Source organism: Enhydra lutris, unplaced genomic scaffold (genome assembly GCF_002288905.1).
Source record: "Enhydra lutris kenyoni isolate GAN:26980312 unplaced genomic scaffold, ASM228890v2 scaffoldscaffold26, whole genome shotgun sequence".
Lineage (NCBI taxonomy): Eukaryota > Metazoa > Chordata > Mammalia > Carnivora > Mustelidae > Enhydra > Enhydra lutris.
The window spans coordinates 27680981-27696639 of record NW_019154110.1 but is presented as its reverse complement, the minus strand read 5'-3'; the positions used below and the strand labels follow the sequence as shown (position 1 = coordinate 27696639).

General features: G+C 52.4%; 2 protein-coding genes across 8 annotated transcripts in view; both read right to left on the bottom strand.

The window, feature by feature from the left end:
- Positions 1–2784: 2784 nt before the first annotated feature.
- LOC111151798 (transmembrane protein 106A) lies at positions 2785–9805 on the bottom strand. 5 transcript variants are annotated; one of them, XM_022510005.1, is made up of 8 exons: positions 9772–9805; positions 8255–8478; positions 7687–7750; positions 6930–7083; positions 6269–6409; positions 6110–6153; positions 5562–5615; positions 2785–5193 (listed from the first exon to the last, which is right to left on the bottom strand). In XM_022510005.1, the coding sequence occupies exons 2-8, from the start codon at positions 8460–8462 to the stop codon at positions 5073–5075; spliced, it is 786 nt and encodes a 261-aa protein (XP_022365713.1). In that variant the 5' UTR covers positions 8463–8478; positions 9772–9805; the 3' UTR covers positions 2785–5072. The 5 variants fall into 5 exon arrangements, with proteins under 5 accessions (XP_022365713.1, XP_022365712.1, XP_022365711.1 ...); XM_022510004.1 differs by having other exon boundaries at positions 9768–9798; XM_022510003.1 differs by lacking the exon at positions 9772–9805 and adding an exon at positions 9327–9653 and having other exon boundaries at positions 8255–8698.
- Positions 9806–10025: 220 nt separating this feature from the next.
- Positions 10026–15659, bottom strand: part of LOC111151636 (NBR1, autophagy cargo receptor) — a 34545-nt gene continuing 28911 nt past the window's right edge. For all 3 annotated transcript variants that reach the window (XM_022509759.1, XM_022509756.1, XM_022509757.1), the window contains exons 20-21: positions 15415–15523; positions 10026–11772 (exon numbers count right to left, since the gene is read on the bottom strand). In XM_022509759.1, the coding sequence (XP_022365467.1) occupies positions 11599–11772; positions 15415–15523 (283 nt within the window). In that variant the 3' untranslated portion in view covers positions 10026–11598. The remainder of the gene's footprint in view (positions 11773–15414; positions 15524–15659) is intronic.

Below are 15659 nucleotides of genomic sequence, written 5' to 3'. Positions count from 1 at the left end.
CTTGGGTGTTGTGCGGTGAAGGGAGATAGCCCAGCCTCCAAGTCCAGGGAACAGAGACTTTCACACCGCCTCTGTCTCTCCACTGATCGCTTGCCTTGCTCCCTGCAGTGTCTCTGGCAGATGGGTGACTGGGTAGGGAGGAAGGAGGATGCCACTTGTGGGGGGGCTTCTTGCCAGGAACTGAAGAAACTCCAAGAGGAGAAAGACCAATCTGAGAAAAAACCCCAGTCCCCTCGGGGGTCGCGAGAGGAGCAGCAGCCACCACCGCCACGGAGGCCACCAGGAGCGCAACCACAGCCGCAGGCACCCCCTGCCCAACCGCAGCCTTGCCGACCGCAGGTCCCTGAGCAGACACAGACCCCACGCGCCGGGCCGTCGCAGCCACCGCAGCCACCGCCGCAGCAAGGCAACAGAATGCCCAAGACCCTCTTACGCAGTGCACCTCTGTGCATGTTCTGACCCAAAAGTCAGGTCCCTAGCTTGGCTCAGTAGGGACCCATCAAGCTGGAGGGAAATCCAACTTTAACAGATTCCCAGGAGGAACAAAACCCCCTCAAGGCCCTAGTTAAGTGAGATGCCTGGGAGGGCAGGTGGTGAGAACTCTCTGCTCCCACCCCCAACCCTATAACCCAGAGTCCACATCCGTCTTCCCACTGACTCTGATACCCTCTCGGGGCATCCTTGGCTTTTACTTGGGGGCCACTCCCCCTGGGATGTATGCCTCACTCCAGGGGTGCAAAGGAGGCTGCTGACCTTTGCAGGGGGCAGCAGCTCCTCCTCTGAGACGAGGGTGTCAGAGGGAGTGAGGGTGGGCTTAACAAGAGACTTACCCAGCCCTGGCAAGTCTGGAACAGGGAAGGACAGTGCAGGGTTCCCGGTTGTGAATTTTCAGGGTAGGCTCCGTCGGTGCCTTGCCCTAGGTGGGGGCTGCCGCCTGGGCCCCAGACACATAGTAGAGTCCAGCTCTGCCGCGTTCCTTTTCCAGAAACTGTCAGATGCATGATGTTGTGCTTTCTTTCACCATCAGGTTTCAGGAAGTCATTCCAGTCAAATCCAGATAAATACGCAGGGAACTCACGATTCACGGTGAGACAGAGTGAAAGGCGGGTTGACTCTGGCTGCGTGTGTAAGTGTGTGCGGAATCTAGGGAGGCTTCCTTGGTCGGAGGGGCTACAGTTATTTGTATTTTATGAAGTCAATTACGTAAAGCCTTTATATGGCAATTGTATGGTCACTGCTGGATGGCCCATTCCTTCATTTGTTGCCTTCCCAAAAAATGTGGAGGAGGACCTGTCGCTCAGCACTCGGCAGAAACGGAGGGCTTGATCTATTCAGAAAGACAGGACTGGGGCCAGAGAAGCAAACCAGAGGGGCTGTTTTAAGTGCCGGCTGGGGCAGAGGCAGCTGGAGCAGGAGGAGGGCGGGACATAAAGTCAGAGATGGGAGTCTCGGGATCGCCACTCCCCAGCTGCGGGAGAGCATCTCTGGGCCTCGAGGGCCTGTCCATAAACTGAGTGATAACACCACTTCCTTGACAGATGTGTCAGGACCACTGAATGTGGCAACTGAAAGAGAAGGCATCACAAGCCCTTAGCTTTGAACCTGGCTTAATCCAGGCCTCCGAACCCAGGGGTGGTCCCCTTTATGAGGACGTGACACAGTACAAGCTTTGGAAAGAAGGTTTCTCTGACACAGGTGCAAAGGACGAGAGAGCCCGATGCTAGCCCTGTTAGGGTGGATGAGGACTGGGGCACTCCATTTTATGTTTATTCCTCTGGCCTCAAAAGGGCCAATACAATGTTCTGGAACAGCAGGCCCAGAAATGGCTAACTAACCCGGTTTGCCTCCCGTCTCTCCCTCTTCTCAGTCGACGAATTACATGCAGCAGTGGTGATCCAGAGACAGACCCTCAACCCCACTGGCCATCAGCAAAAAAACCCAGATGACCGCTTTCTCACCCCCTCCCCGCCCCCAGCATCTCCACTCCAAAAGTCACCCCCTCCTGATTCACTCTAGAAGAGGCTAGCTGGGCATAAAATGTGATTTCCTCTTGAAAAGAATCAAGAGACTGGTCAGCTCTGTGAGACTGGAAGCGAGGGGAGAATGAGGACCTGTGAAGGGGATGGAGTGGGTGGGAGAAGGAAGTAGGTGATTCCATGCTTCTGTAGGCAAAGCCAATGGGAGAACTTGGTCTTGACCATCCCAAGTCTATAGCTCCATTGCTGGCTCTTTTTTTTTTTTTTAAGATTTTTATTTATTTGACAGACCGAGATCACAAGTAGGCAGAGAGGCAGGCAGAGAGAGAGAGGAGGAAGCAGGCTCCCTGCAGAGCAGAGAGGCTGATGATGCAGGGCTCTATCCCAGGACCCTGGGACCATGACCTGAGCCAAAGGCAGAGGCTTTAACCCACTGAGCCACCCAGGCGCACCCCCCCCTTTTTTTTTTTTAAAGATCATTGCTGGCTCTTCTTTAGCAAGGACAGGTCTGTTGGGGGCTTCAAAGCTTTTATTTATTTGAGAGAGAGCGAGAACATGTGTGTGCTCGAGGGAGTGATGGGAGGAGCAGAGGGAGAGGGACAAGCAGACTCCCCCCCCTTTTTTTTTTAAGATTTTATTTATTTGACAGAGATCACAAGTAGGCAGAGAGGCAGGCAGAGAGAGAGAGGGGAGGAAGCAGGCTCCCTGCTGAGCAGAGAACCCGACGCGGGGCTGGATCCCAGGACCCTGAGACCAAGACCTGAGCCGAAGGCAGAGGCTTTAACCCACTGAGCCACCCAGGCGCCCTGACAAACAGACTCCTTGCTGAGCACAGGGCCGGACACAGGGCCCCATCTGGCAACCCTGGCTCAAGCCTAAATTAAAAAAGTCAGATGCTTAACCGACTGAGGCCCCCAGGCACCCCCCTGTTGGAGGCTCTAGGTTTAGGACTCTCGCTGGAACCATCACCCCTCCCCACTGGCAGATGCTTACTGAGGAGGAGGAATTGCATCACACCAGAGCAGGCCTGGAGCTGGACTGGAGGTGGCAGGCAGTGCCCCCCCGAAGTCCAGTGTAATGCCTGGCCCACAGCGGGCACTGAGCTGTGGCATGGATGACGGGACGCAGGGCTGGAAAGAGCTCAGAGGAAAGGCGGACTGTCCCCTTAAACACAGGACACCTCATCTTGGGAAGGGGAGGCAGACTGGCCCACAAAACCCCACAGGCCTCTTCCTTCCTCCATCTCAGCCCCTCCCGGAAGCAATCAGCCTTCACCCCCTCACCACTTCCTGAAGCTGACATCCGGGGTCTCTCCCACAGCCTGTCCCCTTTTCCACCTGGCGCTGATGAGGGGATGCCTGGGCCTTTCACGGAAGCCTACACAGGCTGAAGGGGCCCCTCAGTGCAGTGTTTCCCCTGGGGGACCTGGGGTAGGGCACAGAACAGGAATATTAAAGTAGGGAGGGAACTTAAGAGACACAAGGTGAAGGAAGGGGGAGAGGGGTGGTTAGCAGAGGGGCTCAGGGCCTGGGGAGAAGAGGTTGGCACCCACTCAGACACCCCCAAACAGCCCAGCAGTGTCGCGCAGGTCCAGCTCTCCTCCCAACTCACAGGAGGCTCTTTGTTTACTCTTTAACATTGTGAAGTATAGTTCACTGAATACAATATAAATCCTTTACATTTGGCAACTGACACTCAGCAGAAACTCCAGGCTGGCCTTTCCGGACTTTTGTGCTCCTGCCAGCCTCTTCCTGACTCTAGTTACTCAGGCATGAATGCATTCGGGGAGACAGGACAACCTCCTTCCTTCCCGTCGTCCCCCGCAGCCAGCTAGCCAGGTGCTGTCCCCACTGCCTCCTCTCCACCCACCCAACTTGGCATTCAGCTTTCCCCACCACCTAAGTTCATCTACAGGCCTGAGAGAAACCACAGCTGCCTTTAGCGAGCAATTACCATTCCTGCTCAGTGCCTCCAGTTGCAGCCCAGTGGGAGCCCGAGTTAGCTGGGACTTCGCTTCTTCACCCGAGTGACAGCAGAGAGAGGTTAAGACCAGCCCCTCCTGATGTGCGGTTCCAGCCTGCCCATGCCCAAAGGAAAGCAGAGGCCTCTGGGAGCAGAGGATGGGCCTTGGAGCTAAGCCGGGGAGGCCGTAGAGCCCAGCAGCTTGTGGCCGAATCCTGACAGCTTGACCTCTGTAAGCTATCGCAGAGCAGCAGCTGGGGCAACCGGCTGACTGACCTGGGTCCAGGGTTGTGGGCCAACCACCAGCCAGAAGCCTAACTTCAATAAATGCCTTCCCAAGTGACTCTGGCTTCATCTGTTTTTTTTTTTTTTTTTCCTGGAGAGACAGAGGGGGTGCCAGATGCCTCCCTCTCCTCCCCTACTATGTTTGCTCCTGCTGTCATGGGAATAATAAAACGATTTTCTGGCAAGAAGCTTTAGCCAGAGAAAAGCTCTGTCTTCCTAGGAACGGGGGCAGCCTTTAACTGGGGAGGCCGCCGAGCTGCAGGCCTTAGCCAACCTTGCCCCTTGTCGTCGGGGTACAAGTTCCCAGGAGAGAAGCCGACCAGCCTCACCCCTTTGTCACGTGACCAAAGCCGGAAGGAACGAGACAGCACTGACTCCCTCAAGTCACCCTCCCAACACTGGGTGGGGAACTTGAAAAAGATCCCTGTTTTAAAAGCCAGATAAAATGAAAGAGTTCCCCCTTCAGGCCGGAGGAAGGCCAGCCCGAGGAGTGAGGCAACCAAGGTACTCAGTACAGAGAACAGATGCCACTCGACACCTCAAGGCTGTATCAGGTCAGGCTCTCCTCAAGACAGACACAGGGGAAAGCCTGGCACTGGCTCCTAGAAGAACCAGACTTCTTTTCTGGTGGAAGTCAGAGGACGTGAGTGACGTGCATCTGTGTGTGTGTGTGTGTGTGTAAAGTTAACTTCCACATAGGGCTTCCTGTGGTTGAGGGGGTGTGTGTGGTGGGGGGAGGTAGAATAAAGCAGAGCTTTTCCTTTGGCAAAGTCACTGTAGTCCTTCCTTGGGTTCTGGGAGATACAGCCCAGGCTGGCAGGGGCCTGGAGTGCGGGACCAGCAGGCAGGTCACGGCGGATGAGGGACCAGCAAGTGGGGCACTGACGAGTTTCCCCGGCAGTCCACGTACTCATAGTTCTGGAAGACTAGCTGCTCTGAATGACTCAGGTAGGAACAGGTCAGGGTGCCCCTGGAGAGGAAGCACGCTTTGTTGCTATGTCTGGTGGTGGAGGGGTGGGGGGAGAAGAGGAAGCTCTGGCCCTGCTCTGCTGTCTGGGGTGGGGGATCCCTCAAACAACCCCCCTTCCTTCTGCTCCCTGCTCTGCCAACGCACCTGGGACAGCTGTCCCACCTGTGATCCAGACAGCTCAGTGGCTGTCACACCGATGGCTTATAAGCAAGGCAGGGTCTAGGGAAGGGGTGGGATCTGCCTTCCCAAGAGCCAGCAAAGATCATGGAGTTAGCTTTGGAGGACCTCTCCCACAAGGTGAGCAGAGTGCAGCTCTGCTGGGGTCAGAAGGAGGCGAGAGGGACACCCGGGCTCCAAGCCCTACTTACTGGATGTGCAAAAGCACGTGGTGGACTTTGATTTTCATCCAGGAACAGATTTTGCTGAGAGAGAAAAGAACATGTGACCATGTTTCACACTGAGCAGCCCGGCAGCTCGGAGGAGACCTGCAGGTCGGTCCCAGGCTCCGGGCCTCTTTTCCATCAGGGGCCCCAAATGCCGTGCCCACTCTTTCTCCCTCTAAGGTGAGCGCGTCACCCTTGCTGCAATGTCATTCCTCCAAGCCCCGTAGGCTTGGCCCAGGTGTGTGCTAGCTCCTCCCTCAGCAGAAAACAAGACATTCATGCTTCTTAGTGATTTAGGTTGAAGAGTCCAAGGTCACCTATTGTAAGAATTAATTAAATTCTGGCCTGTTTTCATTCCATCCTAAGTCCAAACAGGCAGAGGGATGGTGACCCTGAATCCCTTGCAGATTGCAATCTTGGCCACGACAGTGAAGGCCAAATGCTGGCTGCAGAGAAGGAAATCTGGTAGGGATGAAGCCTGGGTTTCCAACCAGGGACAGAAGCTAAGGGAGAAGAGATCAAGGGATACTTACTATGTGTTTTCATCCCAGATTTTGTTGGCCACTGCATAAAATATCTGTCAACCAAATGGGCACAGGGTGAACCCCAACCCCAGCTGCCCCTTCCGATCCCCACACGTGTCCACACCCCTGTGGGTAGGGCTGGCCCCAGGACGGGGGGTGGGGGGTCACCTGTTCACTGGCCAAAGGACCGATGTGGAGGAGGAGGCTATTGGTGACCTGCCCCACCACGAGGGACAGGTGCAGAACCTCGATGGTCAGCTGGGTCACCGTGATGGGGTAGTAGTTGCTATTGGAGATGTTTAAGATATTCTGAGAAGGAAGACAAGGGAAAGGGAAGTGGGAAGGTGACCATCCTTGAAAAGGAGAAGTCAAGTAGCTTCCTTATCCCTGCCTGCCCCTCCACCTGACTGAGCCCCACTCCTACTACGGGCCTCAGCTTCGGAAGTCCAGCGTCAGGAGCCCCTTGGAGTGGCTCTTAATGGCGAAGGGGTCACCGTAAGACATGAAGTTGGCCCAGGACCCAGGCTCATCCTGCAAGGCTTCTCTCTTGTTCTGTTCCGCCCACCCAGAGTGTCTCAGGCATGCCCTCCACACCCTGTGTTTTACTTCTCTCGCCCTGATTCTTCCCCGCTTGGGGTGTACAGTCCTAATTCTGCACGTTCCACTATGGGGCTCATGGTTGCACCTGCTTACCCTCAGGCTTCGACACCCTCTGGCTGCCACAGGACCCCTGGCTACCTGAGCCCAGGATGGCAACGCCCGACAAGGACCGCAGAGAAGAGTGGCCGGCAAGGCGGCATGGGGCTCAGGGGTGTGGGCGCCCACCCACCGTTATGTTGAGGTGGATGTCAGCTTCGTCAAAGGCCACCGTGGAGGAGTTGAGGCCCGCGGGCTGCACGGCGATGGACCGGGGAAACAGGAAAAAGACGACGAGGGAGGAGGTCACAAGGCAGATGAGGACGGCCAGGAACACGAAAAGCTTCCTGTGGGAAAGCAGGATCCGGGGCAGAGGAAGGGACAGGTCTGAACGCCACAGAACCTTGGGCAGAGAGGGACACTCCTCTCCCTCGACCACTGAGCACCTTGGGCAGAAGGGGCAGGGATTCACGTCCAAGAGACCCATGACAAAGAGGGTCACGCCCCCCTCCGGGGACACTCAGGGCCACCTCCGAGGCTGTGCTGTACCTCAGAACAGATAGCAGCTCATTTTCCATCTCAACCAGAGAGAACAAGCAGGTCTGAGCTGCCACAGAGAGGGAAGCTCGCAGGAAAAATAACTTCCCCATATGAACCGCAGCCTGGGTCGTTCGCTCCCTCCTGAAAGACCTCTCAGAGTCAAGAGATCCTTCCTCTTTCCACAAGGGAGCCATGCTTCTTGGAAGCACCGAAGCTCCCGACAGCAGGTGGCCTCAGGTGGCACCTGCTGTGGCCCAGACTTCTTAAACCAGGAAAAGCCCTGGAAGCGGAGCCTCACTCAGTGAGGCTTCCCATGGAGAAGAATTGTGGTGGGGAGGCAGAATGGGGGAGACAGAGAACAGACCCCAGGGGTGACAGCTTGTGGAGCTGAGGTGAGAAAAGGGGCTTACGTGCGCCTGGGCTTCAGCCTCTGGTCCCCATAGGGGATGAGGGCCACTAACTGCTTCTCTAGCTCTGTGGAGAGAAAGAAGGTAAGAGAGAGGGAGGGCTAAGACGTGTGCATGACGAATGTTTCCTGTGCCAGCCTCCCAGAAGCAACCCCTTCACCCCACCGAGTGGGGTCAGAAGCATGCCACCTCTGCCCCAGAGCAGGACTGGGACCGCTGGGCAGATGACAGCAGCTCAACTTTGTCAGCTCCGGAAAGGAAGTGAGATTTTCATTACCAAGTGTAATTTCCGGAAGGCACCAGCAAATGAGAGAAGTGTAGCTTCTCTGGGGAGATCATTTGTAACTTTGTGAATCCTAAGGCACAGTGTTGCTAAAGGAGCAGGGAAGCTGGAGACGCCTGGGGAGAACCACCAGGGCAGGAGGGGTGGGGTGTCTATGCAGCCAGTGCAGGGCTAGGGAACATCTCGCTGGCCTCCCTGCAGCTGGGGGACCAAGCCCCAATTCGAGGAGGCTCAGAGGGGCCTGACCAGCTGGAATCCAGGCTCCTTCCAAAGCCTTGGGCCACTCACCTTGTGGGATCTCCCCGCTGCCCTGACAGGTGGGACAAATCACAAAGCTGGCACGGGCAGCTCCTTCACAAGGCGCTCGGGAACAGAAGGATTTGCTGCTTCGGGTGCTGGAGTATCGGGCAGCGTTGCTGCCAGTGGCCGGGCTGGGCGGCAGGATAGACCTGTTCTCCTCCCGAGAGCCCAAATGGGAGAATGTCTCACCCATCATTCAGGGGGAGTTTTCACTAAGGAAAAAGAACAGAATTCACTGCTAAGCTTGTTAGCACGGACATGGGAATGTCACTCTGGTTTTGGGTTCTCAAGGTTGGCAAGGAGCATCACCCCAAATTCAGTAAGCTCCGGCCCAAGGAAGTTAGGATATGGAGAACTGAGCAGTTACACGGGATTCTGGGATCAGAAATTTCAGTGTATTTCCTTTCATTACTGCAGGGGAGCTCAATCTGCCTGTGAGAGGGAAGAGAAAAGAAAAGCAGAAGTTATTTCCCTAGCAGGGACTTCCAGAAGTGAATGGTGGAGCACTTTATTTTTATTTTCTGGGTAAGTTGCTGAGCTGTCAGTTGCTTCAGGGGAAGGAAGTGGACAGGGATGGCGGGCGGTAGGGGGGCAGCCACAGTCCAGAGTCCCTTCACCCTCTGCGACAAGAGGACTCTGAAGAGGTGTCCAGGACACCCGGGCAGAAATGCCTGCGATCTCCCAGCCTGGGAGTGGAAGGAAGGCTTCCATTCCTGAGCCCGGCAGGTGCTGGCCGAATAGGAAGGCAGGGATTCTTTGAAACAAGGGAAAGGAGGCTAGGCTGGTCACAGGTGTGCCTAAGAACCTTAAAAAAGCCCTGCCAGGGAGCAGAAATCTCTTCCTCACTGCTTTCTGTGGGGTAGAGGAAAGAATGCCTGGAGAAGGGTGAGAGCAATGGTCAGGGGCCATCCTAAAGAATGCTAAAGGCTAAAAAAAAAAAAAAAAAAAAGAATGCTAAAGGCTAAAAATCCAGATTTTCCCCCACAGGGTCAGGAGTAGTAGCAGAATGAGAGGGCAAGGTGAGCCACACCTTGCTGGGCCAAAATCAAGGGCGCCTCACCTGGTTCAGGTCTGGGATCCAACGCACCTGTCAGCTAAAAGTGAGATTTCTGGAATGTGTCTTTCAGGAGAAAGGCTCGTAGGGCAGGGCGACCCGAGGGACAACGGGCTGGAGCTGGCCAGGCTACTGGCCCCCTTCCACTGAGTCCTGGGGGAGCGAATATGCAGCGTGGGGTGGGGAGTAGCGACCTCGGCCTACCCGGAGGAGCTAGGCTGCTTCCAGCCCTACTCCCGGGCTCGGCCAGGGTCCCGAGTAGGAGAGCAGTCGCTCCGCAGAAGCTAGGATTTCAGTGATGGAGAATTTTAAGTCCTTCCGGACACCCCGAGGCCGTTAGTCGAGGCTGTTAACCCACGAGTGCCTACGTGAGGCTAGGAGGCACTGAAGGTCCCTCGGCCCTTGCCACCCAAAGGGAAAGAAAGGAAAATCTGCGGAGCGCCTTACCCACCCCGGGCGGCAGCAGGACTAAAACGGTTGCAGGCAGAATCGAAAGTGCGCGAGGCTAGGCCTCGCCCTACGCTTTGACTCGGTGCCGGGGGAGGCTCCGCCCCAGCTCCTCCAGGCCCGCCCCCTCCCAGGGCCCCCCCCTGCCCCCCCCAGGGGCCCGCCCCCTCTCGAGACCAGTTGAGGGAAGAGCTCATCTCTTCACAGACCACCCTGCCGCCCCGACGCTGCTTCCGCAAGCACCAGCCACTCCAGGCAGGGCTTTCAAAGAACCTTTATTTGACCATTCTTGAAGCGGTTACATACAAGTACAATCGGACGGACGACTGGACCTCAGGGTCCTCCTGGACCCCTGCAATAACGATTCAGGAGGTCAGAACAGGTCCCGCCCCAAATCAACCCAATTAATTACACACACCCTGCCGCTCAGCCTCTACCCAGAAACCCGGATAAAAACGTTTTAAATAATGAACAGCCTGGTTGGCTTGCAGTCTGAATCTTGGTTTATTTAATAGCGGTCAAGAAGTATACTGTAAATAAACATGATGACTAATGATTAATTAATATCATCATTCATTATAAATACCAACCAGGTTAAATAATACTAGTTTACTATCCTTCCCCCTTTTGGATGAGGGTTAAGAGTCTTCTTTTTCTGGAAGTCATTTTCATGAATAATAGCTTTTAGTGTTTTTTTTTGTTACCTTTTCCTTCACCCATTGTACCCAAGACTCCTTTCTGTAAACAGAATGAGGACCTGGGGCCCTGTCAGCAAGCTTTCCAGTTCATTCTGGGGTTAACTCAAAAATTTTTCAGTTTGTCCCCTTCCAAGATTTGCAAAACAGTCTTCCCTGTGCTAGGCTCTCTCAGGCTGGTTACCTTTGAGCAGATTTCAAAACATTCAAGAAGCCATCAGCATTTCCTATTTGCCTGCCCCTGAACTGACTTTACTAGATAGAGCTGGGAGCCTGCCTTTCACTTTCCACCTTTCAACTGTAACATCTACCCTGACCTTAAGAAAAAAAGGTAACCGTTTTTTTTTTCCTTTTAATAGAAGTTTTTCCCTTCTCTACAGTATTAGCAAAATATTTCACACTATCTACTTAAATTTGTTCCCTTAAATAAAGAAAAGTGTATGCAAAATGACTACAGTAAACACTGCTAACAGGTGCTGGTGGGTTAACGAGCACACTCCCTCCTCCTTTCACTGAAGTTCGGGGACCCACAAGGTGATCTTCCTGAATGTACCAGTGGGGTCTCTAGAAAACAACAGTGCTGATCACTAAGTCTTGCAGGGAATTGACTTTGCCCTTGAACAAGCTGGAGTAACAAGATTTCTCTGGGGCTCTGGGTGTCATTTCAATACCACACAGATACGAGGCTTGGGGTGGGCTAGAAAAATTGTTAAGAATTCTTGAAAACAACTTCTGAGGTTAGGTTAATTTCTTTTAAAAACGGACAACAGATATCCCCATAGAAACATCCACGTTTAACCAAAGGAAAATACTCAACTTTGATACAAGCAGAAAGAAAAACGGTTCTATAGGAAGTTCAAGTTATGCTCTTCAGATGCACTACAATGGAGACCGGAGCTTTATACAAATCAACTGAAAAACCGTTTTCCTACAATTCATCTGATGTCTCTGCTTCAGTTCTGGTCTTTGATTTGCTCCCCAAAATACTGTAATGCAGGTACTGTCTTGATAATTCAATAATGGGCTCTATAGATTCATCAGATTAAAAAATAAGCCAGGGCTTTCTCCCCTACGCCTCCAAGGACAGAATAAAGATCTCTGAGCAGCAGGCTAATGATTTAATACGAGGGCCCTCTTCAGTAGCGGTGGCTGTACCAGTCATTGTTGTTGACCTGAAGAAGTTCCGTCACAACATGCAGGATGTTGTAATTGTGTTTCTTCAGCAGCATGAGGTTCAGCTGCCGGTCACAGAATCCCATTTCGAAGAGATGGGCCATCAGGGCTGCTGTCTGATCTTCAGAAACTACTGGCTGTATAGAGTCAAGAAAAGCAGAGCAACGTTTTCGGTATCACGTATGTGCCTTGTCAATTGTTACTATCTTGTAAATCATACAAATCTTTCCAAGATCTGTTTAAAATATTAGGGAATTCAACGCAAGGGTGGGGCCACTCCTGTCCACCAGCCACCATCGCACGCCACCTGAGGGAGGGCTGGGAAGGCCCCGCTCTGGATTCCCCGTGTTTATACCTGGAACTGGGCAACTCAGGAACTGTCCTTTGGCCCAATAAAGGAAAAGATGCAAGCAAGTACTGGAAACACTATGAAGATGAAGCTAACTGTGCTGATGGGGCCAGTGGAGGCAGGGGCAGAGACGTCACCGGGAGAGCGGGGTCAGCTACGCAAAGGGGCTAAACAAGAAACTGTTTGTGAAATGACACCTTGGGCGACCTTCTGGGCATTCCCCCCCCCCCACTCCTTTTTAAAGAACAGAAGCAATCCACGAAAGAGGGAGCTAACATTCCTTTACCTCCCTCTTTGAGCCAAGCCCTGTCGTGGACACACAACCTTCCTAAATCCTACCACTTTGGATTACCCTTTTTAAATTTTTTTATTACTTTTTTATTTTTTTAAAGATTTTACTTATTTATTTGACAGAGAGAGATCACAAGTAGGCAGAGAGGCAGGCAGAGAGAAGAGGAAGCAGGCTCCCCGCTGAGCAGAGAGCCAGACATGGGGCTCGATCCCAGGACCCTGGGATCATGACCGGAGCCGAAGGCAGAGGCTTTAACCCACTGAGCCACCCAGGTGCTGCCTTTTTAAAAAATTAACAGATAGTGTATTACTAGTTTCAGGGGTAGAGTTCAGCGATTCATCAGTTGCATATCACACCAACTGCTCATTCCATCACGTGCCCTCCTTAGTGCCCATCACCCAGTTACCCAGCCCCGCCCCTCCCCTCCAGCAACCCTCAGTTTGTTCCCTAGAGTTTTTTTTTTAATATATTTTTTAAAATTTATTTTTATTTATTTGATAGACAGAGATCACAAGTAGGCAGAGAGGCAGGCAGAGAGAGAGGAGGGGAAGCAGGCTCCCTGACAAGCAGAGCGCCCGATGCGGCCTCAATCCCAGGACCCTGGGATCATGACCTGAGCTGAAGGCAGAGCCACCCAGGCGCCCCAGTTTGTTCCCTAGAGTTAAGAGTCTCTTATAGTTTCTCTCCTTCTCTGTTTTCATCCTATTTTAGTTTTCCTTCCCTTCCCCTATGTTTCTCTGTTTTGTTTCTTAAATTCCACATATGAATGAAATCATATGGTATTTGTCTTTGACTTTCTTTGCTTGGCATAATACCCTCTAGCTCCAACCACGTTGCTGCAAACGGCAAGATTTCCCTCCTGGATTACTCTCTTACCAATTACTTACCGTCCTACCAATTAATTCTCTGGTGGAGGAAACAGATACAAATACCTCGTTTGGAAGGGTTGTTGAGAGGATTAAGACAAGAGTGTGTATACATGTTGAACACAGTCTCTGGCATTTCCTCTACACCTAACTCCACTGTTCCCTTCTTCCCACTTATTTCAGAATAAACTATCATCCTCCTTTCCAGAATCGTTCTTCCACACATCCTTTTGCTTGCTATTTTGTGATTTCTCATCACCTCAGAAATCTCTTTCTGTGTATCACCTCTTGACTGTTAACCTCCTTTGCTACTGGCTCGGCCAAGTGTAGAAACACCAATTTCGCTCTGCCTTCTGCGGCCCAGCTTTCGCTCTTTCCCTCTGTGCTCCAGCTACTGGAGAATGAGGCATACTCCGAGGCCTCTCCACCTGCTCCCTGTTCTCTGGGGGCTCTGGCCCTTCCTCCCCGTTCAAGTTCCCTTCCCTGAGCTCCATCCAGCACATCTTCCTCCCACTTCTCAGGCTCCTGGGCAGGGCCCTTCTTCTTCTCTGGATTCTTTTTTGTTTTTTGTTTTGTTTTTTAAAGATTTTATTTATTTGACAGAGAGAGACACAGCGAGAGAGGGAGCACAAGCGGGGGAATGGGAGAGGGAGAAGCAGGCTTCTGGCGGAGCAGGAGTAGATGCAGGACTCGATCCCAGGACCCTGGGATCATGACCTGAGCCGAAGGCAGATGCTTAACAACTGAGCCACCCAGGAACCCCTCTTTCTTGGATTCTTAAAGGCTCCATCTTGCTTTTACACCCTTTCTTCCTGGAAACTCTCACTGAATCACGTGGTTTCTGCTGGAATATGTATACAGGGGACTTGACCTCCAGGCCAAATCACTCCTCTGAGCCACAGGAACATGCCCAGCTGCACTATGGGTAACGTGCCTCCAACTCCACACCATCCAAAATGGACCTAATTTTCTTCTCCTCCTGCCCAAATATATCCTTCTTCTTGGATATCCCCTCTTAGTGAATGATACTATCTGCCCAAAGCCAGAAACTCAGGATTCCTCCTTGACTTCTTTCTAGCCTCTTAATCATGGTCTCCCAAGTTCTGCCATTTCTCTTTCTCTTCTACCCTTCTTTTCCATCTACACATGGGTTCTCAAATGGATTTCCTTAGGGCTTCCCCAACCTCCACATGGTAATGGAATTATCTTACTAGGCACAAATCTGATGTTAATCACTTTCCTAAAGCCCATTCACTGCTCCTCCCCACACCAGAAGTCTTAAAATAACACCCAAACCACTCAACACAGCACCCCTACCTACATAAATTGGGCTTTTCTCTTCTTCTTTTTTTTTTTTTTTAAAGATTTTATTTTATTTATTTGACAGAGAGATCACAAGCAGGCAGAGAGGCAGGCAGAGAGAGAGGAGGGAGCAGGCTCCCCTAGAGAGCAGAGAGCCCGATGCGGGGCTCGATCCCAGGACTCCGAGATCATGACCCGAGCCGAAGGCAGTGGCTCAACCCACTGAGCCACCCAGGCGCCCCGGGCTTTTCTCTTCTTATTCTTCCCAGCCCAAATTCACCTTGCCGGCTCACGTTTCCAACTCTTTTTACTGGCTAGTCTCTGTCACAATGTTCTTTCTATTCCCCTTTCCTGGCGCATACTTATTTTGTCCTTAAGAACTCAGCTCAGGGGGCACCTGGGTGGCTCAGTGGGTTAAAGCCTCTGCCTTCGGCTCAGGTCATGATCCCAGGGTCCTGGGATCGAGCCCCGCATCGGACTCTCTGCTCAGCAGGGAGACTGCTTCCTCCTCTCTCTCTGCCTGCCTCTCTGCCTACTTCTGATTTCTGTCAAAAAAAAAAAACAAAACAAAAAAAAAACCAAAAACAAAAAAAACCTCAGCTCAGGCGCCATCTATCAGGAAGCCTTCTTTGGCCCCACAGAGGGGCCCACAGCAGGGGTGGCCGAGGTGTTCCACCCGAGAACACTGGCGCAGGATCTTACACTAACTGTGTACCTTACTTGTGTCCCACTGTCTTTTGGGCAAGGACTGGTGTCTTCTTCACCTTGTAGCACGTATTTGCGAGAGCTCCCCACATGTAACAGGTCCTCAACAAATATTAGGTCTTTTTCCTTTCTTCCCTTAAGTAACTTGGCTAAATTCCTATAGCTAGAAAGTGCCAGAATGCCATACTACTTTCCAGCCCAGGCAGGGAGCATCATTTTCTCCAGTGGTTTGGCTTCGGTCGAAGAAAAGGAAACATACACTGACCTGGGCAGTGACTGGTGGCCCAGCAAACAAGGCCTTGTATGCAGAAGCAGCAACAGACAAAGCCCCCTTCATGAGTCCTCCGGCAATGCTGCTCCCATGGTGGTGGTGCCTGGGGAGGAAAACCAAATTATCTCCCTAAAAAACACAAACCATTAGCTTCCTACAAGCTAATCTGGGCTCTAATCCTTGAAAGAAAATGGATTTCCCTGAGGAAAAAAGTCAGATGTAAAAAAGAGAATGTGATC